Here is a 25,579-nt window from a genome sequence, read left to right on the forward strand (position 1 = left end):
CGCTGTTTAACCTGCAGACCTCTGGTCAAGCTGGGATGCTCAGAGGAGGTGGCACCCACCTGCGGTGATGGGAAGAGGCGTTCCCTCCACACCACGCACGAGTTTGCCCTGAAAGCTGTCCATGAGAACTGCAAATGAGAGCAGCACCCTTGCAGAGCCTCTGCTCTTCCCAGCTTCTTGCTTCCTCCTAAGGTGTTTCTCTTTTTTGTCTTCCTCAGGGCCAAATTTTCTCTCTCTCGCACACCACCAGAGGGGTCTCCCCAGACCAGGGTTACAGAACTGGACCTCAGCTGCCCTGAGGCTCAGCCCCGCTGCTCCTGCTCCTGATTTAGGAGCCTGAGCCACTGGGGTCTCTTCTGCCTCTCCTCTCCCCTCAGTTCATCACCCGTGGCTCTTTGCAGCTGGCAAGGCAGGCGGGTGGGCTGCGGTGAGCCCAAGGCACCATCGGGGGTGATGCAAGAGCAGGTGAAAGGCCAAAGCTAGCCAAAAGTGAGCATCATTTGCTCTGGGAGGCACTGCCTCAATGGGTGCCCGAGGCCAGGTGGACAGCCTGGTCCTTCCCAGCACAGCCCAGCATCCCAAAGACATCCCTCCCCTACTGCTCCCCCCCAAAAGCTGCCACCGCCGAGCCACCTAATGAAATCCTCCTTGCCTGTGCATGCTATATTAGGGTTTCCATGGATATGGTGCCACAAACACTGGGCTGTGGCTTTGTTATATAAACAGGAGAGATTGCCACCGACACCCAAAATATCTGAAAGGACAGGAAGAGACAAAGGCGGGCTCTGGGCTTGTTTATAAAGGGTTGCGTGATGCAGCGGGTAGTGCCAGCGGGAGGTGGGAGAGATTTGGGCTAGGTTTGGGAGCTGGAGCACAACCAAGGGGACATCTTGGTGATCTTGGGCTTGGCAGCTCCATCCGATCTTCCATGGGATCTTTCTAAATTGCTCAGAGAGGTGCAGCTGGCTGGGCTGCTTGCTGAGCCTGCTCGTGCCCAGGAGCTGTGCACCCCGCAGACCATGGTGGGAATTGGCCCTTCCTTTGTGCTCGGGCACATCCCAGCAGATCTTGGCCCTGGTGGGGAGCAGGAGCGATGGTGGTGGAGATGTGCAGTCTTCTGCTCTGCCAGAGCTGCCCACACCCAGCCCAGCTCAGCAAGACTGCCCAGCTCATCCTGCGCCGTCTCAGGTACAGAGAGTCCCTTGGACCGTCGGAGGAATCGTGTAATTCGAGGAAAAAAAAATGTCTCTGGAAATGGAGGTGGAATGTAAGGGAGATGGAGACATCAGTGGCTAAAATTGTATTGCACTCCCACTCCCCTGCCAATAAAAACACCATAAATAAAGTGGCTTTGCAATAACCAGCTCCACGCATTGTAGCACAGATTCACGTGTCCCTGCTGAGGATGCTCGAGGCAGGATAAGCCCCGCTCTAGGCTCCTTCTGCTAGGGAGCTCGCCCCAGCCCCCCTATTGCCCTTGTGGCTGCTACCCCAAGCTCCCAATCTGGGTCAGTGGCTTCCTCTTCCCGTCTTCCCTGGTCCCCTGGGGGTGACATCCCCAGCCCACGGTGCTGCAGCCCCCTTGGGGCTTACAACGCCCTTCTCCATGGGATGCTCACTCCCCACTTGTCTTCTCTCTGTGGCTCTCTGTGTGTGTCTGAGCAGACACCTTTCCACGCTTCATTATCGGGCATGTGGAGGTGAATACCAAACTCAGCAGGATTTGCTTTATCCTTTAAAAAAAAAAAAAAGAAAGAAAACAACTGTGTTTGTTTGTCAGACACGCAATGTCCTGCGTGGCCCTTCTGCAGTACCTGTCAGCTTTCGTTTTGCAGCACTTGTCTTAATATTCCTGCGGTGACCCCGTGCATCTCTGGAGCAGTTTTCTTTGAGCTGGTCGGGAACAGGAGCAAAAGGAGCTGAACTCACCGCGGGCACAGCTCCAGGGGAAGGGCTTTCTGCCAGGTGCTTTTTTTTTTTTTTTTTTGGGGGGGTGGGTTGGTGCCAAGCCCTTCTGTGCCGGGCTCTGCTCCCTGCTGCCAGCCTTTCTTGTTGCTTTTCCTCCAGCCACTGCCGTCTGGCACGAAGCTGCTTCCTGAAGGTTGCACAGCAAGCCAGCCTCAGCATCAAGAGGAGCCAATTCATGGGGCCAAAAAAGCCTGAGGACCTTGAAGATGGAGCTTTAGCAGCTTAGCAGAAGGGTCGGTGCATTGAATGACAAAGGCTGCGGGTAGGTCTGCCCTGCATATTGATGTCTGTAACAGACGAGTTAGCAGAAGGTACAATAAAGGGTGGTGGATGAATATGATTTGCACCAGAGAACTCAACATGGCTTCTGTACGGGGAGCACTTGCCATACTCTCAGCAGCCTTAAAAGGGCTGAATAAGAAATAAGAAAAACATGATGGAGTTTGTGGTGGGCATCCTGAAATCCAGCCCTCTGCCTCTCCGCGCCCTTCCTTTCGCTGTCCCTTGCAGCTGAAGCAGTGGCTGTGGAGGAGCACATTGCAGTGCCAGCCTCATGTGTCTGGTGAGAGCTGGTGGGTGCGATGCAGCACCGTGTGCCTGCCCCGTGCTGAGGCTGCTGCACCCCACAAACCTCAGGATTTGGTGTTGGGTACAGGCTGGGGGTGTCCAACACCACAGGAGCGAAGCAGCTGGCTTGGGGACGTGGGAACTCATCCGTCCTGATTAAATGTACTTATTTGAGAAGCTTCATTCACCTCAAAGGGATCAGAAAAGAGATGCAATAGGGACAGCAGGCAAGGTCTTGTCTCTGGCCAGCTCTTAGGGCTGTGCTTATGAGCCAGGGGTTCCTATACTGTATGTGGTAAAAGCAGGGGGAGAAAGGTGCTCAGGCTTGAACCTAGAAACTGTTGTCCCTGCTGAGCTGCCGTGGGAGCAAAGCTGGTGGAGCACTGGAAACGCACACAGAAAGCTGGGAATTGCTCCCAGCAGCAGCCAGATTCGGCTGTGGTTTGTGGCCACGTAAACCATGGGTCAAACGGGGTCTCAATGGGAAGATGCCACCTGTGCCACGATAACCAGGTGAAGCTGCTCCTCCCCTAGGGAAGGAGCGATCTGGAGGAGGGGAAAAAGCCTAGAAAATGGACTTGGGTGGTGAATTAAGGGAAATTCCCATGTGCTTTGATCCCAAGTCCTGAGGCAGGTGGCAGGAAACAAGAACTGGTGGGTGCAGGAGGGCAGCTTGGCTGCACAAACTCCCCGAGGGACTTGCACCGTGCACAACCCACTGGTGGCAGCTGATTACAGCCCGAACACCTGAACTTAAAACCTACAAACGATTTGGCTCCTGGCTGCTGTTGTTTATCCCGCAGACTTGGCAGGCACAGGACACTTCCCAACCGGCAAGGAGGGCTGCTAGAAGTTGTGGCTGGCCAGTGGCCAGCTCTCAAGGCTAATTAGCGCTTTCCTCCTGTAAAAACGCACGTTGCAAAGTCTGGGTGCTTGTTCAGCCCCTCGCACAACAAGACCCTGCTCACAACAGACGTCTTGCAACCGCAACAGTACCAAAACACCGTAAAAACCTCAGTGTCCTCCTCATAAAAACCTTGGTCTGCTCCAGAGGTTCGGTACCTGATCTTCACAGAATTGATTTTAGAGTAACTGGATCTCGTGTTAGAGATCCACAAAATAAGATCTGTACTGGCTTAAGGCAGCGCAAGTATTTGCTAAGTCCTTGTTATAACATTGGTTTTCTTTGCTCCTGTCCTGGGTTCAGGTTGGAGAAGAATTGCTTTGACATATTCATTAAAAAGGCAGCTTGGGAAGAAAGGAGGCTGTTTGTTCCAATACAGGAATACAGCCGCAGAAACCGAAATGAATGGCCCAAACAAAGAACCTCTATCTTTCATATTTCTGAGCGAAAATACAAAGATAAATTGCTAGACAATGACGTTTGACCCATAAAAGTAATAAAAAGCTAGAATTGTTTTTTCTTGGCATAGCTTTTCAGCATGGTCTGCACGTAGTCCAAGCAACCTTGAAGCAAAGCTGAAAAGGAACCGTGGTGCAGACGGTTCAGCACTAATCAATACAGCCTATGATAATTAAACAATAATAGCCTGAAGTAGACCCTCTGAAGATAACCTACGTTTTGTCCCCTTGCTTTCGTTTCTGGCTGTCAGACTGGATGGCTTGTGTTTCAGCTCCCTGCACAGGCGTCTGAACTGCGTGCAAAGTGTGCTGAAATTACTGGCAGTAATTAGTTTATTTAGGGAGCAATTAATTTAATGCAACTGTTTCCCTCTCCATAGATTAAAAGAGTGCTATAAGCGATAGCATCTCAAGGAGAGCAGATGCGCTATAAAAGGACCGGGGACTGATTGTTCCCATCAGTCAAGAAGGACAGAACGAGTGTCAATGGGCTCAAACAGAAGAGAAAAATGAAGTTTGCCATTAGGAATAACTTTGGGACCACAGGCACAAGTCAGGCCAGGGAAATGAGAGCTGCAAGACGAAAGCCACGTGTCCCTATAGGCAGAGGTGCTCCGGGATGACTGCGCTCATCTCCTAGAGTTATCACAAGGAGGCTGGACCCTAAAAAGGGTCCCTGCCCAACACAGGAGCCCAGCAGCTTTCGTACAGCGTGGGGACAGCAGCCCAGGCTGATGGCACAGAGTGCAGCTCAGCAGGGCTGTCACAGCCTCCTGAGGTGTGCCCAGGGGAGCGAGGGCACTGCTCGGCTCCAAAGGAGAAAAGCAAGGGGAGAGCTGGGGCAGTTTGTGCTCCCCCGTCACAGCAGCCTGGGGACAGGGGACAGTGGTTTCAGTGCTGGGGGCTCCGGGGGTTCCCATCTGCTTGAGGGGTAACAGAGACTCAAATCGGCAGGTTTTCGCCCAAGTTCTGTTCCCCAGTGCTTCTCCCTTCAGCTCTGGGTCACAAAAACCTTTTCCCTTTCCACCTCAAGCACTCTGTGATAACCACCCCGACACTGATGAAATCCCGTGGGTCACCCTGCTGCTGCTGGACGCGTCATGTACGGGGCCAGCACCTTCAGAGACAGCCGCGGGCGAGGATTTCTAAAGTAGCTGAGGTGGTGCTGGAAGGGACACGGAGAGATGCTGCCAAAACCGGGGGGCAAAAACCTCAGCACGGTCCCTGGTGAATGGCACACGGGACAGAGCCACGTAACGTGTAAAAAGCCTTGGGATGCTTGTTGGGCTAAACGGGGCATACGGTGGGGGTCACTCTTGTGAGGTTAACCAGGACATACGGTGGGGGTCACTCCTTCCCCCCCACACACACACCCCCTCGCAGGGGGAGGATGCTTTCCCTGCACCGGGGATGAAGGCACCAGGGCCAAACCCCTCCCAGGCTCCACGCAGGGACAACCGGACCCCATGAAGTGGGGGGGGGGTCCCGATTCATTGGGGCCGAAGGAGGGGGATACAGCGGGGGGGTGTCTCCATCAATCTGTGCTCCACAGCACAGGATGGATGGGGGAGACCTGGGGGACCCCCCCCAGCACCTCCCGCTCACCAGCGGCTTGCGGAGGGCGGGGATGGCGAGGGGGGAGGATGGAGGAGAAGAAAGGAGGGGGGGGGACCCCGCCGGCTCGCTCCGTGCTGCCGGGGCTGGGGGGGCGCAGCGCTGCTCCGCACCGCCCTCATTGGCGGCCCCGGCGGGGAGGGAGCGGCTCCCACCCCCCCGGCCCCCCCCGCACCGCCGCGGCTGCCGGCACCGGCCGTGTGCCGAGAGGGTGCCCGCCGCCCGCTCCTCCGCTCCGCACCCCGAGCTGGCCTCGGCCTGCCTTTATTTTCTCCTTATTTTGTCTCGGTTTTGATTTTTCTCTCAGTGTCTTTATTTATTGTATTTTATTTTTATTATTATTTTTTTTATTATTTTTAACTCTTTCTTGGTTTCGTCTCCGCGTTGATGCGCTCCGAGACTTCGGGAGACGCGGTCCTCACCTGAGAGATCCGGCACGATTCCCCCCGAGCGAAGGTAATGGGGTGCGGGAGGGTGGCAGAGAGGGGCTGGCACCCTGCCCCATCCTTTGCCGCGGAGGGGGGGGGGGGTCTTCCCTTTTTTTCCTCTGTTTCCTCCTCTTCTCCCCCTTTCCTCTTCCCGGTGCATCCTAAACTGGTTTGCTGGTTAAACTGGGGTGGGACTGGGGCTGTGGGACCACAACAGCTAGCCCCCAGCCCTGGGGGATGCCCACAAGGAGAGCAGGCAGAGGATGAGCTCTGGGTCCAGCGCTGGGGCTGGCAGGGGATTTGGAGAGGGGCTGAGTATTGCACAGACCCCGTCTCCGTGGGGCCAGTCAAACCCGACCGCCTTAGAGCAGGATGAAAACCACCGGGGTGCTCCAGGATCAGTGCTGCTGGTTCCTACAGCATCGCCAGCCTCCAAGCCTCAGCTCTGGAGAAGGACATGAAAGCCTCTCTCAGGGCTGGGCGGGGGGGAGATGCCCCCACGCCGTGCCCTGGCTGGGTGCTCAGGTCGTGTCCTTCGCTCCGGGGACAGCTCGCCCTCCTTCCTGCACGTGGCGTGGGGACAAATCTGGCCTCTCTGGGTACCCCCTCTGGGCATCTCACGCACAGCCAGGCAGCCAGGATAAGGGATCATTCCTGTCCGGCATCCTGGCTCTGAAGGACACAGGAACCCCCCCCTGGCACCCAGCTGAGTTTGTGATCACCCCCGGTTAAGCAGCAGAGCAGCCCCCTGAGCTCACGCACGGCGAAGAAATGCAAGGAAGGGGATGGCAAAATTATCTGGGGGCTGCTCGTAGCGGGGTTTGGGTAAGACAGCAGCTGGCTGGGGCTGAGCTCGCGGAAGCACATGGCCGTCGTTCGCTCTGCAGGATGGGGGGGCTGCGTGGGAGAGAAATCCCCCGAGGGAAGATGGCTTTTCATTTCCCCGTATCGAGTGGTTTCAGACAGGATTATTTATATTTGACATAACAGATCACCCAACTTGGAAGGCAGTGGGGGTGTGCTCGTACTCATTAAGGTAGACAGTTTTCTGACAGAATAAATTAAAGGTAAGAGAAGACTGCACTTGGAGGTTCAACAGATTGTCTTCCAGCCTGAAACGAGCGGTGAAATCAGCATAAAACCTAGGTGGTGAAGCCGTGCGCTCAGGTCTTCCATGATGGATGGCTGTCATTCAGGGGGACCCGGCTGGCATCCCGATGCTCGGGGTGCAGGCAGTGCTCCTCGGTGACCCCATTTGAGCAGCAGTGCCCAGCGTGATTGGGTTTTAGTCCTCGCGTCTTATGTCCTCCCTGAGTAAGCATCTAAATTATAATGCTGTTAAGGGAAAAGAGTTTATGTAAATTGTGCAGAAAGCATGTGCCTGAGCTAGCCACACAGCTGTCTTTAGGTGCTTGCCCCGTTGCGATGGCATGTGAGGAACGGAGGCTTGTTTGCAGCCTTTTATGGCTGTTTTTCTTCTCAGCTGAAATTAGCAGAAAGATACATTACGGCTGTCAGTCGGTGAAAAGAGATTTTAAACACCTTAAAGAGCGTGCAGCTGTAATTAAACCGTAACCTCCTTCCTCTGCATGTCAGCGTTCCTGTGCAGCACGGTGACAAGTCTTAGGGAACAGTGCTGGTGCTCAAGGGAGATAAAGAAATTCAACAAAATCCCCCCTGGGGGGACTGACGGTGATTTATCACCCTTCAATACATTGGGGTTTGCTTACGAAAGATGAGTGGATGTGAGGGGAAAGGAAGGAAACAGCATCCCTGGGCTTGTTCCTGTTTTCCATCAGTAATGCGGATTGCTAATGCAGGTGGCTCTCCCCTGCGCGTGCCTACCTGCGCACCAAGGATGCAGACCGTGCCCAGCGCCGTGTTTACTGACTGCAGCTCTGCCATGCTCCTGTTTGCTTTCAGCAAAGCCTGGTGGACGGGTCCAGCTGAGGCCAAACCCTCACGTAGGTGGCACGAGAGCTGAGCCTGCAGGTTTGGCCACAGGGGCTCTGCCAGCCCAGAACACGTTCAGAAGTAACAGGGACCTGCGGGATGCCCTGGGGCATTTTTGCACAGCCCAGGGAGCTTGGCTGGCAAAGAAACTTCTGACACTGGTCCTTGGGCTCAGCAGAACACATCCTCAGTGCTCTGCCTGGGGTTCAGTGGGGATTTTCACAGCTGCAAGGTGTTCACCTACCTGGGAGCTTCCCATTCAGCTGTGCGGTGCCCAGCTGTGTTAGCGGCGGTGTAAGGAACAGTAACAACCTTCCTGCCCATCAGATTCGGGTACCTGGCCGCCGTGTTGTCATGGATATGGATTAGGACATGGCCAGCGAAGAGGTGCATGCCGCTGGCAGGGCTCCCACGGGCACGGCTGTGATGTGACAGCCCTGGAGAAGAGCAGGGGAGGGATGGAGGAGAGGTGGCAGGTGCTAGGCTTGAACTTGCAATTCGCTCCCGTTCTAATTTACACTTCTCCCCGTGTTGTCTGTCTCCTTCTCTCCTCGTGAGCTAATTTATTGCAGCAGGCAGGATTTGTTCACCCTTTGCCTGAGAAAAAAAGCGTATGTTCTAGCACCACAGCTTGGCAGAGGGACTAAAAATACGCCGGGTGATGGCCTCTGACCTGCTCCAGAAGTCCCAGCTGCCTTTGGATCACAGCTGGGATCAATCCAGACGAGGCTGGGAGCTCAGCACCCTCTGAGCCCTGCCACAACAGCGCTGCACAGAGGTCAGCTGGAAAGGTTGGAGGGGAGAAAAGGTTGGAAAAGTGAAAAGTCATAATAAGGTTTTGAAGTGTCCTCGGACAGCTCGATGTGAGCCAGGAGCTGGTAGCAGCAGGTCAGGGCCCCAGCGGGAGGACCTGGCTCCTGTGGATGAAGCATTTCATCAGGTGTCTGCCAGAGGCAGCGTGGGGGGACGAGGAACGGGGCTGAATCAGGCCAAAATCATAAGGGCTGGCTCTGCAGAGACCAAGTGATGCGTTCCCGGGTGATGCTGCTGCTGGTGAAGACATCCGTGGGAAGGCCAGTGCGGAGACGAGGTGACAAAGCCACTGCTGGGCACAGGCAGCTCAGCCCCCGTGGCTTCCAGCTCATTTTGTGTTTGCACAAAGAGTTTGGGGCTTGGCAGTCCCAGCACAGCTGATGTCAGCCCGTCCCTCGTGGCCGTGGGTTGGGATTTCTCATGGAGGGGAGCTGCTGGCACCTCCCTGGCCGTGTGCTCGTGGGGGCTGCGGGGTGGAGGCCAGCGATGAGTCAGGGGCTGGGTTTGGTTTTGCCTCACTTCAGGCAGGGTTTTTGCAGCAAGCACCTGCAGTGGGGCAGGGCTGGTGCTCAGATTCATTCCCAATAACGGCACGGGATGAGCCAAGGCTTGCTCCCCAAATTTGCCACCCGGGTGGCTCAGCCCCTCCTGGCTCTCTCCAGTGCTTCTCTCCCATTTCTTACCTCCAGGACCAAAGCCACCTGCAGCGACAGGCACCAAGCGTGCAGTCCTGAGCCTGCCAAGCTCAGGCTCTCCCCAGCTTCTGGTACCCAGCCAGCATCGTGCAGGGGACGAGGCACGAGAAGGGACACGGGCTGGGGTCCTGCTGTACCCCTGAGCCCCCAGCCCCGCCACCCCAAGCAGCCTCTCCGTGCTCCACGGCTTTTATCGAAGGGCTGGGAACTTGTCACGTTCCCTCTGCAACAATATCTGACATTACCCAAACAACTTGCCCTTGGTGTGTTTCCAGAAATAGTTAGGCCTACAGGAGACACGGCTGACATCTGGATGCATTACCGTTGAGCTCGGAAACATTCAGCAAACAAGACAGGATCTATTGTTTAAAGGTTATTTCAAGAGACTCCGAGCGAGTTATCTGGCTGTGCAATGGGGAGAGCCTTAATGGCCCTGTGATAATTGCCTTTTTCTGAGGGCCGTTTTAGAGGAAAGTTAGCAGAGACCCAAAAGCAAGTCTGAGGCTGTGACTGGCAGGCCAGGGACCTGCTCCAAGCGGAAAATGGGCAGAGATTTTGCTGTTTCCTTCAGTGCTGTCAGACCTAGCCCTGGCAGCGTGTGCCTGATGTGGGAGCAGCAGGCTGGGGGGCACAGCTGGCAGCCCCTGCCCTCAGCCAGGTGACAAGGACTTGAGAGCATGTGGCAGAGGGGACGTGGCTCTGCTGCCACTCACTCCAGCCTCACATGGCAGAAATCTCTCCCTGGTTCTTGCCTTGGCCACGGGCAAGCAGCAGCCATTCTTGCTGGTTGTTTCATGTGCCCTGGAGAGCTGCGATGGGGAGATCGCATCCCGTCCTCCTACCTCTCACGTTCTGTTTTCCCATGAATTTTCTCTGTGGGGGATGTGGGGTGAGTGAGATGGGGGCACAAAGCCAAAGCCAGGTTGTCTCTTTACTCACCAAGCAGTTCACTGAGGTTAAAGGGGAGAATTAATGAAATTAATGAAAGGAAATGGAGATCTCATGGGAAGAGGAAGACCCAGATGGCCAGGGGATGCGACAGGTTCAGCCATCATCATGTCCCCCAGCGTCGCCCCAACTCAGGCTGCTCCAGCTGAAGCAGACCAAAATGTCTCGAGATTCAGAGGCTGCCACAAGCCCCAGAAGGAAGATGTCCTGGAGTTTCTTGTAGCAGGTGACACAGCGAGGCCATCCAGGCTGGTGTTTGCTGTGAGTGTGCCCAGGCGTGTCAGGAGACAGGAGCTCACAGGCACGGACCAGACGAGTCCCCGGAGCGGCCGCTTTCCAGTGTGCAAGCTGCAGCTCTGCTAAGCCACCTGCTTAGAGGCAAAAACAAGCTACCTGCAAAGTGCCTGGCTCATTTTCATTCCCGATATTCCACCTTTTCTCCCCTAGGTTGCTTGCCCTTTTCCCCCAGGAACACCAAGTATTTTCTGAGGTGCCTGGCAAGGACAGAGCTCGTGCTCTGAATTCCCCGAGCGCTTCCCCTTTGCGCACAGGGAGCTGCCTTTGCTGTGCATTTATGGCTGGATCCCCTTTGCTCTCAGTATGGATTTGGCTCTGCTTCAAGATCTGTCGTGGGCTTTCCTGCCCAAGCTCTGGCAAACCATGAACTCTCTCTCTTTTTTTTTTCTTTTTTTTTCTGTTTCTGGTGTCTCCCTTTACAGCCAGGCTGCAAACCGCTGCATGCAGGGAGTCTCCCCCTTGCTGGCTGCCTGTTGGGCCTGGCATGCCCCTGCAGACGATGCTGCACATCGTTATTCCTGGCTTTCCACCCTTCCTTGGGCCTGGCATCCACTGTCCAAGGCGCAGATGCTGGGGCTCTGCCCGCCAGCACCCGCTTCACCCTGTGAGCCCCGTGCATCCCTCTAGCGGCAGCCAGCACGCTGAGGCTGTTAAGGGCTGGGTAATATGGCAAGGGCAGGCTGCCTGAGGAAAAACCCGGCCAGCTCTTCAATATTTAGGTTGATGGACAGTCAGCAGCGGCTCTCCTTTGATGTCAGTAATTGCTGCAATTTGACTCCGCTGCAACTTCAGCTGTAGAAATCATCCGCTGTACAATAGCGGGCATGTCGCCACTCTGCAGTTAACAAAATATACATGTGTTACACGGCAAGATATTATGCTTTTTGTGGAAATGCGAGCTAGGCTCCCTCTGGGGAAAAAATACAGTATTAATGCTGCCAGAGACTCAGCTCTGAGGAAGGGCTTTGGCACCCCAGCTGCTGGAGCAACCCGGGAGATGCGTGGCCTCGAGGGCAGGGAGCTTGCCCAGTCTCCCTCTGCAAGCCAGGATTTGCAGGGATCTCGGTTATAAGGCTCTCGTGTGGAAGGAAAAGGATATCTTATTCTGATCGGTGTTGCTTGCCAGGTAGCTAAGCCCTGGAAAGATTAGCGGGGGGACCTGGGGGAAAAGAGCCATGCTGTGGGAGTGGGAGCAGGGGTGGGAACGGGAGGATAATAAGTGTTGATTGGGGTTTGCAATTAGGCAAATATTGAGGTTAGGTTGTCACTTTGGTGTTATTTATTTTATTGTACCCAGAGGACTGAGCTCTGGGGTGCTGGCGTGGCTCAGCTCACTGCAGCGGGGGCAGAAGCCCCCAAGGTACCCAGCGCTTTGCACACACAAAACCACCATGCCTAAATCCAGGTGCTCGAAGTGCCAGGGGTGCCTCCTGGCAGAGCTGCCGCCAGGATTTCCCCAGGGGCAGCATCTCCTGGCTGTCTTCAGCTCCTGAGCACAGCTGAACCTGGCTGCTCCTTGCAGTGGATGTCTGCCTGTGTCCCCCCTGGCTGGCGTTGGACGTCTCATCCCATGGGCAGGCTTATTCCCCTGGGATAAAGACAAGGATAATATTTATTCAATTAATATTAGACAGCTCCAGCTTGCTTTTTTTTTTCTGATTTGCGACAGTTTCGCATTGCTGGCTTCCCAAGAGTTATTCCCTGTTCTCACGGTGGCTCGTGGGAGCAGACTCAGCCCACAGAAAATGGGATTTTCTTGGTGGCGCATATTTTCCCTTGAGTTTCTGGCATCGTAGCTTTGTTTTTGTTTTATTTTTAAATAAAACAGAATAGGTTATAGAAAACACAAGACTATAATACCAGATTCTGAGAAACCAAGTACTAATCTTACTTGCTGCCTGGTTACTTTTGTAAATATTGTGATATATCGTTGACTGGTAGGATTGGCAGACAAAGGGCAAGTCTTAAAATATTGTCTGACTTGATTGAAAGCAAATAAAAAAACATAAATATTACTGGCTTGTGGCAGTGCTACTGACTGCAGAGGATTAGAGTTGCCCAGACTCAGAAATGTGTAAACCTTCAAATGCTGAAATATTCTTGCTGCAACCAGTGCTTGGGTTTTCCTCAAAAAGAGAAGATTTCCGAAAATGAATACAGATGAGAGCATTTACAGGAACCTTAAAAGAAAAAGCACTTTGTGTGACACGAATGCTAACATTGTAGTGTGAATAACACGACGTTGCCCAATTTCATGATATCCCAGCTAAACCAACCTGAAGCAGAACTGAAGCATCCTGTGAGAGCAGAAGAAATCCCCGACATGGAGCAGCCGTAGGCAAACCTTCGCACTTGGAGCCCTGTGCTCATCAGCACGCGGCCCAGGGCTGCTGTGTTTTACCAGACAACGACAGGCTGGGGCTGCAGACAGCAGTGAGAGCATTTCTGACTCCCAAAAGGAGCCCTGTGGTCGGTTTTAACCCTGCGAGGGGCATCTCCCACAGGCAGCCCTCCACCATGTGCCAGACACCTGCGTGTCAATGAGCTCCGGTCTCCCAGGCAGGGGCAGTGAAGAGGCACACGCCTGCAGGTTTGGGTTTTGTAAGGCTTAAACTTCTCTGTTAAATAGCTTTATGCATGGTTTACTATTGGGGTGGGCTGTTAAATAAGCGCTTGTTGTGATGCTACCATGGCTGGGGTGGCATTTAGATAGCGCAGGAAATCAGAGAATGAAAAGTTTTGTTATTGCTGTCATTAGTTCCCAATTCGTCCCAACTGAGCTATTAGCTCTGGGGTGGAAAGAGCTATTTAGCAATACCTCATTCCTTCTTCCCAACGAGTTCCAGCTAACTTGTTCGAGTGTAGCAAGCTTTCTCAGTGCTTGAGTGAGGAAAGGTGAAATTCGGGTAGGGTTTGGAAGCTAGAGGGGGGCAGTGGTGGGTGCGAGCCTCCTCCTGCTTGGCCCGAGTGGATGGGTTCCTGCATGCACATCCTCACGGGGCTGCTGTAACCCAAACCCCCAAGCACAGAGCATCCCAGGCTGCTGTTGGTACCCAGCCAGACTGCCCCTAAGCAGGGCCAGGGGATGGGAGCCACGCAGAGGCTTTGTCGCTCAGGGCAGACTGGTGATTCAGAGTGCTGGTCTAAGGCTCGGCTTTTAAAGAGGAGATACTTGGCATTTTCCGGTGCTTTAGGGTGCCACAAGTCAGGCCTCATTTAAGTGAGGAAGGAAGGAACTGCAGACTGCCAGGGTGCTGATTTGCTGCAGATACAAGGAGCAATGAGGCTGCAACACCTGGGCACCAAGCAGCTGGAGCACCCTGCCCCATCCCTACCGCGAGGAGGGAGAATATGAAGGGCCTGTGGGCTTGGGAACAAGCCTCTCCCAATCAGCCTATGCCAGCGGTATTGCTCCTCTGACCCTGGGGGACACGGCGAGAGGATGAGGGAGCCGTGAGGGGGGAGCACGAAGCAGCGCATCGCTCCCCGGGGCCTCTCCAGCATCACGGAGTCATTTCAAAGGCAGTGGCTGCGTCGTCCTGATGCTGATGCTAGGCAAAAAAGATACACCATGGCATGTGTCTTGGTTCCTGAAAGATGCCATCGCTGGGAACAGTCGATATTTCAAACATTTGATCTCAGCAGCTCTGCTAAGCCCACGTGTTTCTAAGTGGAACAATTTGTGTGAAGGTTTTTCTCTCTCTCTTTATTCGGCTAATGATGGTTTTCAGCTGAGCTGTATGAATTACTTTATCTTTTCCGCCTTTTTGCTTGTGCTTGTTTTGTTGTGGTGGGTTTCTCTCCCTTTGAGTTAAACCTTTCCTTCTCTGATCTCTCAGGAAAAGCTGTAACAGAAGTAAGGTGAGGGAAAAAAGGGAAATTTACTGGAAATGTTTCAGTAAAGTTGCCGAGAGTCTGAAAACTGATGGCCCCTATTAATTTCCCTGATGCAGCAATGATAAATCCTTATAAAAAATAAATAAATGAGAGCATAAGGAGACTTTAAGGAAACTCCTGGTCACAAGCAACGAGGAAATCCATTGCTCCTTGTTCATCATCATCCTCTGCATCCCTCGCCATGAAGCGCAGTGCTGGCACCAGCCCTGGGGGCTCAATGCCACCTGCAAAGGAACTCAGACCCCACACAAGTGTTGGGTGAGGCAGACGCAGGGTGAGCAGCAGCCCTCACCATTCAGATGTGTTTCCAAAAGCTCTTCTCTCCTCCACTTATTTATTCATGCACCGTGCTAACTTGCCGGGCTGGAGTGGGAAAAAAACACCCTGCTTGCTTTTCCTTGCATGGGTTGAACCTGAGCCTCTGTGAGAGTGATGTAAAGCTGTAGCTATGGAAACTCCCTACCCTTTTTATGATTATATATTTTTTTAAAAGGCAGAAAGGTGTATCTCTTCCGAGATCCCAGGCAGGGCTGCGTGGGTGTTCAGGCAGCCCCGAGGGCCTGTCCCTGGCTGCTGCTGGCTCCCCTGGGCAGCCAAGATGGGTTTACCCCAAACGTGATGACCAGGAGAGACCTAAGGACCCATTCCCATCATAATATCCTGAATAGGGAAAAAAAAATAAAAATAAAAAATAAAAAATAAAATTCCTGCAGATGTGGGACTCTCCCTGGAGCTCTCAGCTCACTTAGTGAGCGCCAAAGGAAATGATGCTTCCTGCTGCTTCCACCCCGTTCTTGCTGGGTCCCTGAATCCCAAGCAAATGAGGCAGAATCGGGCAGCTCCCAAATATTCACTCTGCCCAAGATCTGTGTCCGCAGGGGTCCTGGGTGAGGTGGGGGCTCGTCCTCCCCACCACGAGCACCAGGGTGTGGAAGGAGCACGGAGCTGCCCCCAGCTCAGTGCCTGGCCTGGGGGAAGCCACCGTGGGCTGGAAACGCAACCCGGCCTCGAAGGCAGAACCTCAACAGGCCCAGGTCTCGATTTGCCTGGCTGTGAAATGGGTATAAGTACAGCTAGGCTTTGCCTCTCAGGCCTGGCACTGCTTTGTTGGCCATGAGGAAGGGTTGGGAGGCCTGGCCTCAAGCAGGGCTTTGGCTGAGGTGTCGCACGAAGGCCGAATTCGCAGCTGGGGCTGGCTGTGGTTATCTGAGGCAAACACCAGCACCCTAACAGCGTGGGGCTGACTCTGTCCATCTCCGCAAGCCAGCTGCTCCAATGCCTCCCCGTAAGGCCGAGGCTCCATGCAGGGCCAGAGCCACCAGATGCCCCCAGCTGCAGCAGTTTTTGTGGGGACAGCCACCATGAGGTGCTGCTCCCGTGGATTTGTAGGGCCACCAGGGTACCAGGACCTCGCCATCCCCCATTGTGGTTCCACTGGCCCACCACAGCCCTGTCCCCAGGATCAGGACAGGGGGATGGAGGCTCCCTGACCCATCTCAGCTCCAGCATCAGTGTCCTGGGGCCAGGAGACTTCCTCAGGAGCCCCGTGGGGATTTTTTGCCCTTGTCCTCTGCAGCAGCACCAGCCACTTGGTAAAACATCCTCTGGTCCTCAGGTGTCGTCCCCTGCCCACAGCATCAGGCTCTCAGGGCAGCAGCTGCTCTTTGCTGTACTTAAAAGCCTTCAAAATCCAAGTGAACGGAGCAATATTGGGAAGCACTGCTCTTCCAGGAGGACAAACGCCCCTTTTTCTGCCTTTTCTGCACCATTTCAGCACAGCTCTCTGACAACTGGGTCTTTGTGATCTTTCAGCCCCTGCTCCTTGCTGGGTGGTGATGGAGATCCCTGCGTGGACAGGAAAAAGTACAAATCAAGGCCGAGATTTGTGGTGAGGAGAAGTCTCCTTGGGGGGGGGTGTCCCTACCCCAGACTTATTTCCCACTTAGCAGTGATTGCAGCTTATCTCAAGCTGCTAATACCAAAAAAAACCCTGCTCTCTCTCATGCTAATATCTCGGGCTGACTAAACCATAATTCAAGAGGAGATTAAATGATGCAGGGTGGAAAGACAGCCTGTCTTGCTTTTTTTTTTCCTTTTTTTTTTTTTTTTTTTAAGGAGTTTAGGCTGCTTAAGAGTGTTTTGGATGACGGCCTGCTTTCCAGCTGGCGCATGGAAATAATTCCTGGTACTTATGCAGATTGAGATTGTTTGGGCTGGAGCAGGTGGAATTGTGGAGAGCAGACATCTCTGGTGTGGTCTGGTAGCAGCTCCCATCACCTCCGCACAGGTTTCTTTTTTTATTTTTCATTTTCAATCTGTCCTGATGTTTGCACAGGGCCCTTGTAGGGCTGCAGCAGGGCTGCTTTTAGCAGTCTGGTCCCCTCCTGCTCCCAGCTGTGCTCTCTGCAGTTTTCCAGAGGGTCAGAGGGATGAAACAGGGTGAATGTACCTTGCTCTATTCCAGGCAATGCTGAAGCATCCACAAACTCCTTTCCTGGTCCTTTTGGGATGGTCCCAGGGCACTGGAAAAAGGACGTTCCTATGGCACTGTCCAGTGTTCCCCCCCTCCCTCCCCAGCAGCACTGCTGCCTTCCTTTTAGCATCTGCACTCACTTAAATTCATGCCTGGAGTTGTGCTTAGTAAGCCTCAATGCCGCTTTGATGAGCTGTGCAAATATTATTTTTCATTAGGAGTGATTAGGTTGTATTAAACGACATTATTGCCTCATTATTGCAGTGCACATATTCCCTCTCGCTCCATGCTGAGGCTGGCATCCCCTAAATCGATTCCCTTTGAAGGCAGCCTGCTGGAGTGTGCTGAGCATTCAGAAGGCTCACTAAGAGCTGATGTCCCTTTTAAATATGAATAATGGTAATTAGTGTGTGTGTGTGGGGGGGATCCCTAATTGTCCCACGAATCTGTGATTCTTTTAAGCCTTTCTTTGATACTAGATTCAGAAAAAAAAAAAAAATCGGAGTGGCTGTCGCTGTGTGATGTCCCTGACAAGTTGTCTGGGCATCCTCTGCTGGGTTTTGCTCTCTCTGAGCTGTTCCAGCACAGGAGCACAGCCCGGCTGCTCCGGCGCTGCCGCCTGCGGGGACGCGCTCCCGCCACGTCCGCAGCATATGGAGAAGTCTCATACAGCTCGTCAGAAAAGCAGCAGCTTCTTTTTTGGTCTTTGGTCTGCCATATAATATTTAATAGAGCACTATGGGCTATAAAATTGTGTGGGATGATAAAAAGAGCAGACGGAAGGACCGGTTCAGTGTGATGTTTGACTGTCCCCATTGCCTGGTTGTCCGCGCTGCTCCGGGAGCGTTTCTGGTTGGGAAGGAGCAGAGCAGAGAGGATCGATCCTAGGGCATGGAACAGTTTACCTGGGGTTATGATCCATGCAACCTGCCCGTATTGCCCTAGTGCTCATCCTGCATCAGCCTGATGTACCTTGAGGCTTGCCTCATTGCCAGGGGAAGCTAAAACCAGCAGGAGGGAGCATTGGACCGGCTTCTGAGCAGAGAGAGGGCTCTGTTTTTCTCCACAAGCTCCCGCTATCTTTTTGGGGCTGTGGCCTCAGAGCAGAGGCATTTTCCTCCTGCCCTCCCTGTCCCCAGCAGCCATGGTCCCCAGTCGTGCTGAGCCCGATGGCCCCGGGGATGCTCTTCTGCAGAGCTCAGCACTGCGCCAGCAGGAACCTGGCAGCTGAAGCATTGATTGGGAACCAGCTATTGATCACCTCCTCCATGGATTGTTTCCGGTCTGGATGTCAGCAGGAGCTTGGGGGATGCTTGAGGAGGGCTGGGACTGAAGCCAGCCGGGTCTCTGCAGACCTAGCCGAGCTGCGGGCTACCTCTGGAGGGGGGTCAGTGGCCTTGGTGAGTGGTTTCGAGGCAGGCAGCAGCAAGCAATAAGGGCAGTAGAAAGGGGCAAGCACTTCCAGGTGGGTGTGAGGTTTGGTTGCTTCCCATTCTGATGGGGTGTAAAAGCTCTCGGCTGTGTTACTGCCCATGCAGGCCAGCTGGCAGTGCAGAGCACCAGCCCCTAGGTGCTGCCGTCATGGGGACGAGAGAGAGAAAAAGCACAGAGTGGTGCTGAGTCCCGCTGCCTGGAGTGGGTTTCAGCCAGGAACCTTGTCCTGTGCCCGTGTTCCTGGCAGCTGCCCTGCCTGCCAGCTCCCCGAGTGCAAACCTCCCTCTGGCACGCTGCCCTGCTGCTCCTCGAGCCCGGCCCTTGTTCATTGACTGGGCAGGGTTACAGCCGCTGGGGGAAACGCCGCAACACGGCTCTATTTGCCTCCAAATGGGTTTGGGCTTCTCATTCATTTGCTGCCTTCCCACCACCCGTGCTGGAGGCTGCTTGCTGGGCTTCCCCCCTCCTGCTGGTTGCTTTGGGGTTCACCCTCGGGCAGAGCTCTGGCACCGAGAGGCCAGAGCAGGCCAGGTTCCCCCAGAATCAAGGGCTCAGATCCAGTTTCCCCTTCCCAGGGCAGTTCATAACATTGAGATGTCTTTCTAACCTCTGGGCCAAGTTCCTGGGTCACAGATGCTGCCTTCACCTGGCTGCAGGGTGCAAAGCAGCAGGTGTCCTGCACGCCTCGTGTGCTCTCCCATTGCCCTTTTTCTAATTGCTGGGCTGTTTTAATTTCTTCTGAAGCGGGGCTTGATCCGAAACATGGCATCAGGTGTAGCTGTGTGTGGAAGAGCTGAGAAAAGGCCTGGAAGCCTTTGTGGGCTGGCTGCAGGTCCCAGGGCTGGCAGGGGATGCACGGAGCGCTGCTGCTGTAGGACAAGCTGTGGCCACGGCTCTTTGCTCTAAAGCACGGTCTCCTGGGGCAGGCAGAGCTTTGGTGGGACCAGCACACTGACCAGGCTCAATTTTTGGTCTTTTCTATTAATGTACTTCCAGCTAGTGCAAAAGGCCTTGAGGTGGCTATTGTTGCCATGGGATGGGATGAGGTAGGTGGAGGCCCTGTTCATCTAGAAGTCCAGTCTGAAGGTTTTTCTTACACCTGTAAATGCCAGAAGCTGGTTTAACTGGCACCTGAAGGTCTCTTACAGAAACCTCAGCCTCTCCTCAGCCACCACCAGGCAGGGTCTGGCTGCTCTTCAGGAGCCTGGAGGGCTCCAGCACCTGGAGCAAGGGAAGGAGCCACCAAACCAGGGCTAGAATTGCTGGGAGCTCTCTTCGTGTCCTCTCCAGGCTGTGAGGAACAAAGTCCATTTGCTCATGGTTTAGGCTTTCCAGCTGCTGCAGAGCTGATGCCATCCAGACCCTTCAAGCTGCAGCCACAGCAAAACCAGGCAAGCAGCACAGGACGGTGCCTAAACCAAAGCAGCTCAGCCAGGAGCAGCCCAAAACAGCTGTGCAGAGAAATACCTTCAGCTTTTCGGGTGTTCGGGCATCCTTGGTAGCTCGAGGGCTCCTCACATTACCCAGGGGGAAGGCAGGAGCCAAGTGGCCATGGGACGCGCCTGCTGGTTCCTGCGCTCCTCCTAGCAGGGCTCCTGCATACCTTCCCCGAGCCCACAGCGGAGCTGCAAAGCACTTCCTTTTACCAAGATATTTATTACTAAATATATGAATCTGTGAGCCTGCGGAGCGTGAAATTAGGAACAAATGTAAAAAGGAGGTCTAGACAGGAATTGTTCTGCTTATGGGCTTTTCCCCCCTCTTCCTTTGCACGCTGGAGAGTTTAGTGCTTCCAGGTACCCAGCTTTAATCAGACAAGTATGTTACGGGAGGGAAAAAGTGAGATGCAGAAGGTCTGGCTCTGCGTCGAGTGGTGGCTGTGAGTGGCACATCTGGCCGACCATGGTGGCACCAGTGGGGAGGGAAGCAGGGCACATCGCTTCGTGCTCCCCTTGCTTGCCCCAGGGCACCCATTTAATGGAAACGGGAGCAGCGCAGGCGCAGGGGCACCCAGCACGGCCCTAAATCCCTTTCTGAGCAGGCGTTCCCAAATCCCTAATGCAGTTTGGGAGGACACTTCCCTGGCTGTGTCCCCCTGAGCCGCCACAGAGCGTTTTGCCCCAGGGATGAGGGCAGGATTCAGCCCCACACTTGCCCCGTGGCTGTGCAGTATGAGAAGCTCTCACGTTGCACAGTGGTGGTATAAATCCTCCAGCCCCGCTCAGCAGCGACATAAAATGTGATACTGCTTTATCCATTCAGCACTTACCCAACTTTAGCAGGACATTAAGCGCCTGAAAATATGCCGCAGATTTATTTTCTTTGGAAGCAGGTTAAATCCCTGACAGATACGGTTGCTTTTCCTCGGGTGCTGAAGCAATTTGGGTTTGGGGTGGCTGTTTTTTAGGTTTTTTAGTTTTTGTGTGTGTTTTTTTTTTTTTTTTCTTTAGCCTGATCTCACGAACTGGAGGCCAGCTTTGTTAAAGCGCTTGTCGGGTAGGTGGTCAGAGTTCACTCTCTCTGTTAATTTATGGTGGTGATCCTGTTCCCAGCTCCACTCTCATGGCACTGAGGGGCTGCTGGGGCTGTGGAGTGATGCCGGTGTTGGTGCATGAGGTGTGTGCAGGCAGCGGTGCTGCTCCTCACATCCCCCCCCAGGGCACAGCTCGGTCTTGTTCTGCACGGCTGGAGGGAATTTCAAGCCTCTGCTGAGCTCCTGGGGCAAGGATGCTCAGTGCAAGACCTGCACCAGCATTGCAGGGCTTGGGCTTGTCTCACACCGCATGATGCACAGCGTCTGCTCAGCACAGGGTTGGGGACCTTACACATTTTACCGTGCTAACACCCAAATTCCCCTAAGGGCACTGTGGGGAGAGGCGGCTGCTGGTGCTACCCTGAGAAACAAGCAAGTGGCTTGACCACAGCATCCCCATGATGGTCAGCACGCTTGGTTTGGGTGCCCAGGGCTCTCAGAAGCACCCTCCCGGGTACCCCCGTGCTCCCCCAACACTTCGTCTTACCCAAAATGAGGCCCAGAGCTCGGTCCCTGCTGCGCCAGGCGGATCCACCCCATACCGCAGCTCGCTGCTTTGGGAGGGGAGAGGAGAGCGCCTGTCCCTGCAGTCGTTAAAGGCTCACTTAGCAGTTCCAGTTATTCCAAATTAAAATACCACATTGTTTTCATGGGGAAAATGGATTATAGGCTCAGAGAAAAAATGTGCACAGCTCAACCTCATCCCCCCCCCCCTTACTGCGACGCTGCTCCTGAAGCTCTGCGCTCCCGGCAGGAGCCGTGGGCAGGTCCCTGTCCCCAGCACAGGGCACAGAGGGCACCGGGGGGGCTGTGAGCTCATGGCCAAGCCCCGTGCTGGCACCGGGCAGGATTTTACTTCCCTTTACCCCCCTCCTGCATTCGGAGCACCCTGCTGGTACCCAGAACAGATCTGGGGGGTGCTGTGCACCCCGTGGCACCCTTCTCAGCTGGCTGATGGGGCAGCTTACTGGTGGCTGCTGCTTCCCTCGTCATCACAGGATGGGATTTTCACTGCAGGACCATTTGTGTGAGTCCCATAGGGTCCCAGCACCCCCGTTCACCCCCCCATCGAGGTGTGCTGTCGCTGCAGCTCAATTATTCGGCACACCTGCGGGGTGCACTAACACTCAGTAAATCTCTCCCCTCACTGCGCCAGGCTTTTTCCATCCTCTCCCACCTGCCAGGTGGCATTTAGAGGGGCCGAGGGCTCCCCTGATGGCTTTCCCAGTGCTGGCACCCGGCCTGATCCTGCCCTCACCCCTCTACAAAGGCACAGCCCCCCTCCCCGGCTGGCAGCACCGCACCCCAGCACCCCATGTGCTCTGTGTTGCAGGCTGTTAATGGAGAAGAGGGCGAATGACAGCCGGGACCGTGGTCATCACAGGTGGAATATTAGCGACTGTCATTTTACTTTGTATCATCGCTGTCCTCTGCTACTGTAGGCTCCAGGTAAGGCTGGGGATGTGGCATCATGGGGATGGGGCAGGGCACAGGGATGAAGACGGGGCAGGGCACCGTGATGGAGACGGGGCAGGACACCAAAATGGGGATGGGGCAGGGCACCGTGATGGGGATGGGGCAGGACACCAAAATGGGGATGGGGCAGGGCACTGTGATGGGGACGGGGCAGAAAACCAAAACGGGGATGGGGCAGGGCAGCATGATAGGGACGGGGCAGGACAAGGGGGTCCCCGTGCCCGATCCCACCTCCCTAGCACGTGGCGACGCGGTGGTGGCACCGGGACTCCGGCTGAGCCCCGTCCCGTTCCAGTACTACTGCTGCAAGAAGGATGAGTCCGAGGAGGACGAGGAGGAGCCCGACTTCGCCGTGCACTCCCACATCCCTCCGCTCCACTGCAACCGCAACGTAGTGCTGACCAACGGCCCGTCCCTCTACGCCTCCTCGCCCTTCGGCAAGAAGCCGACGCCGAGCCGGAGCGGCTGCCCCGGCTGCGGGCAGTATGAGCCCCCCACTTTCTTCCTTCAGGAGCCCCCCGAGGAGCTGCACAACGGGGGGGACCGGGTCAGCTACCAAACCGTCAGCCAGGAAGATCTGGAGCTGCCGGTGAGCGTGGGCAACCTGCAGGCGCTCAACCCCAACCGGCTCTCGGCCATGCGGGAAGCTTTCTCCCGCAGCCGCAGCATCAGCACCGACGTGTGAGGCAGCATCGCGCCTTCCCGAGGACTTTTTAAAACCCACAGAATAGTTTTAAAGAAAAAAAAATAAATAGGGCTTGGGGGGGGGATTTTGAATGTATTGCTGCGTTCTGTAGGCAGAGACGTGGTGAATTGCAACATTTACCAAAAAGGGGGTGAGCGAGGGTGGGGACGGTTGCAGCGGGGACACGAGGTTTTCTAGTGCTGCTTTGCATTTTTGTTTTTCTTTTATAAAGAGGATTTTGATATTGTGCAGCCTTTTATACAGAGTAAATGCCCCTCCTCCACGTCAGACGGGAGCACTGAGCGTCGGGCAGGCGACGGGCGCAGGGGTGGCTGCAAAATGCCTCGTGCTGCGAGCCGGGGGGCACCCACTGCTGCTCCCCGGGGACACCCAGCACCCACGGGGTCCTGGCCCTAGTGTGCAAACACACGTGTGTACACACACACACACCCCATGGTCCCCTGGCAAAGCAGGGCTCCTGTTGCCCACCCCTCCACCACCCCGTCCTGCACCGCTCCGTGCTGCAGCCATGCACACGTGCGCACCCATCCTGCCCCGGTGCCTGCACCCTCTCGCTGCCCCCCTTGGCCATTTCTCCCCAGATTGCAGCCGTGAGACCCTCAGGGGCTGGGGGCAGCGGGTGCAGAGCTTGTCTGAGCCCGATGGAGCCGGGCTGGGTGGGTTTGCAAGCGCACAGACGCACGGCTGCGCTGCTGGGTGGGAGCAATGCACAGAATGCTTCCAGATGGAGGGACGACCCAGAGCTGCCCTCCCCAAATAACCAGCCTGCCCCCACCAAATAACGCCATATGCTACTTCTAATCTAGGGAGCCGAGTGCTGGGAGAGCAAGAGAGTGGCCGCGTGTGTGTGCGTACGCCCCTGCGTGCACATTTTTACATGCTTTTTTTATTAAAAAAAAAAGTTAAAAATAAATTTAATTAAATATATATATTATTAAAAAATACAAAAACACCCACGAAACTGTCTCCCCTCCCAGGGATGTGTCAGAACACTTCACATTCAGGCAGAGCCACCTCTGTTTCTTCCTGTGCTGTTTCCCCTGGCCAGGACCGTGGCACCAGCTCTGCCCCAGCTCCGCGCTGGATCTGGCCAGGGCTGCGTGGGCACGGAGCTGGTGCTGGGTGCTGGCCAAGCAGCGAGGGAGCAGTTTGGTTATCGCTACAGCTGTGGTAGCAGGACCTGCACCTTGCATTGGTGCATCCATGGGGTGCTCACGGGCCCTGCTTTCCCCTTGCTGGCTCAATTCCTCCCTCCACACGTATGGTTTGTCTTACAAGTACCCTCTTGCTCCCGGACTGTGCGGTATTCAGGTTAAAAGCATCACCTTGGACTCGGGGGACAGCTCGCCCTGCTGCAGCAGAGGGTGCAGGGGCTGCAAATGGACTCTGATGGCCTCAGCGCTGTGCTCTGGGTCAGGCATCGATTTTAAAGATGGGATGAGAAGAAAAAAGCCGGCGCCCCGCAGCCATCGGTGTACCCGCATTGTCTGCAGCCCATCCGGACATTTTAGCTGTGAGGGCTTTTAATTCCCCACCAAACCTTTTGAGGTACAAGTCGGTCTTTGCAGAGTATCTTTGACTTTTTGGGGTTTCTCTTGGGGGGGGTGGGTCTGGGCTTGGTTTTGTACACGTTTAATATCCAGCATTTGGTCCTGCCCGGGCTGTGCTCCAGGGAGCAGCTCCCTGCTCCGGGTGGCACAGCCAGGTTGTACAGTGCTCACTGCAGTTTGGTTAAATGCATTTAGACTTCAGATCCTTTGCATTTCTTGTGAATGTACTTCTCTTTCCGGCCTTCCTTTATTTCCTTTTCTTTTTCTTCCTTTTATTTTTTATTTTTTTTCCTTCCAGTGTAGCTTGGAAACAAAGCAAATGATTGACTTTCTCTAACCTTCATCTGGTGAACTATTGTACAGGACTTCGGGCATCAAAGAAAAAAATAAAAGCAAAAAAAAAAAAAAAAGAACTACTTTGCCGTGGATTTTGAGGCCCATCTTTGTGTACCTTCAAAGGCAGGGTGCTGTTTGCAGAAGCATCACAAAGGTGCAGGAACTCCCCCTGTGAGATCCCAGTGCTGCATAGGGGAGAGCACCTGGGCTTAGGGCACAGGCACCAACGCCGGGGATGTTTGGTGAGCCCCCTGCCCAAGGAAACACTGAACAAAACCACCTCCTTCGGGAGCCCTTTTTTTGTTGGTACCGTATCAAGCCTCTTTCTGCCTGCAGGCTCCTGAAAAATCTTGCAGTTCATAAACCCAGGACCCAACTCCCAGAGAATCCCAAACCCCAGAGCAGTGGCCCAGAAAGGCCCCAAATTCAGGGACTTTTCCCTGCCTGGCTATCAGAGCAGCCCTATTTCCCCTTCGTGCACTGAGAGCTGCTCTTCTTCCCCCAGGAACAGACCCAGCACACAGAGCAG

At 54.6% G+C, this 25,579-nt stretch overlaps 1 protein-coding gene across 1 annotated transcript; it reads left to right on the forward strand.

Moving 5' to 3' along the window:
• The first annotated feature begins 1,996 nt into the window (after positions 1-1,996).
• FAM163B (family with sequence similarity 163 member B) lies at positions 1,997-25,127 on the forward strand. Its single transcript, XM_068656571.1, has 4 exons — positions 1,997-2,230; positions 4,931-5,967; positions 22,316-22,431; positions 22,754-25,127. The coding sequence occupies exons 3-4, from the start codon at positions 22,339-22,341 to the stop codon at positions 23,141-23,143; spliced, it is 483 nt and encodes a 160-aa protein (XP_068512672.1). The 5' UTR covers positions 1,997-2,230; positions 4,931-5,967; positions 22,316-22,338; the 3' UTR covers positions 23,144-25,127.
• The last annotated feature ends 452 nt before the right edge of the window (positions 25,128-25,579 follow it).

This window comes from Anas acuta, chromosome 20 (genome assembly GCF_963932015.1).
Source record: "Anas acuta chromosome 20, bAnaAcu1.1, whole genome shotgun sequence".
Lineage (NCBI taxonomy): Eukaryota > Metazoa > Chordata > Aves > Anseriformes > Anatidae > Anas > Anas acuta.

Excerpts from the sequence above, each read along its gene's own strand:
- FAM163B (XM_068656571.1), top strand. The coding sequence starts at position 22,339 with ATGACAGCCGGGACCGTGGTCATCACAGGTGGAATATTAGCGACTGTC. Across the intron at positions 22,432-22,753 it reads TCTGCTACTGTAGGCTCCAG|TACTACTGCTGCAAGAAGGA; the intron begins GTAAGGCTGGGG and ends GTCCCGTTCCAG.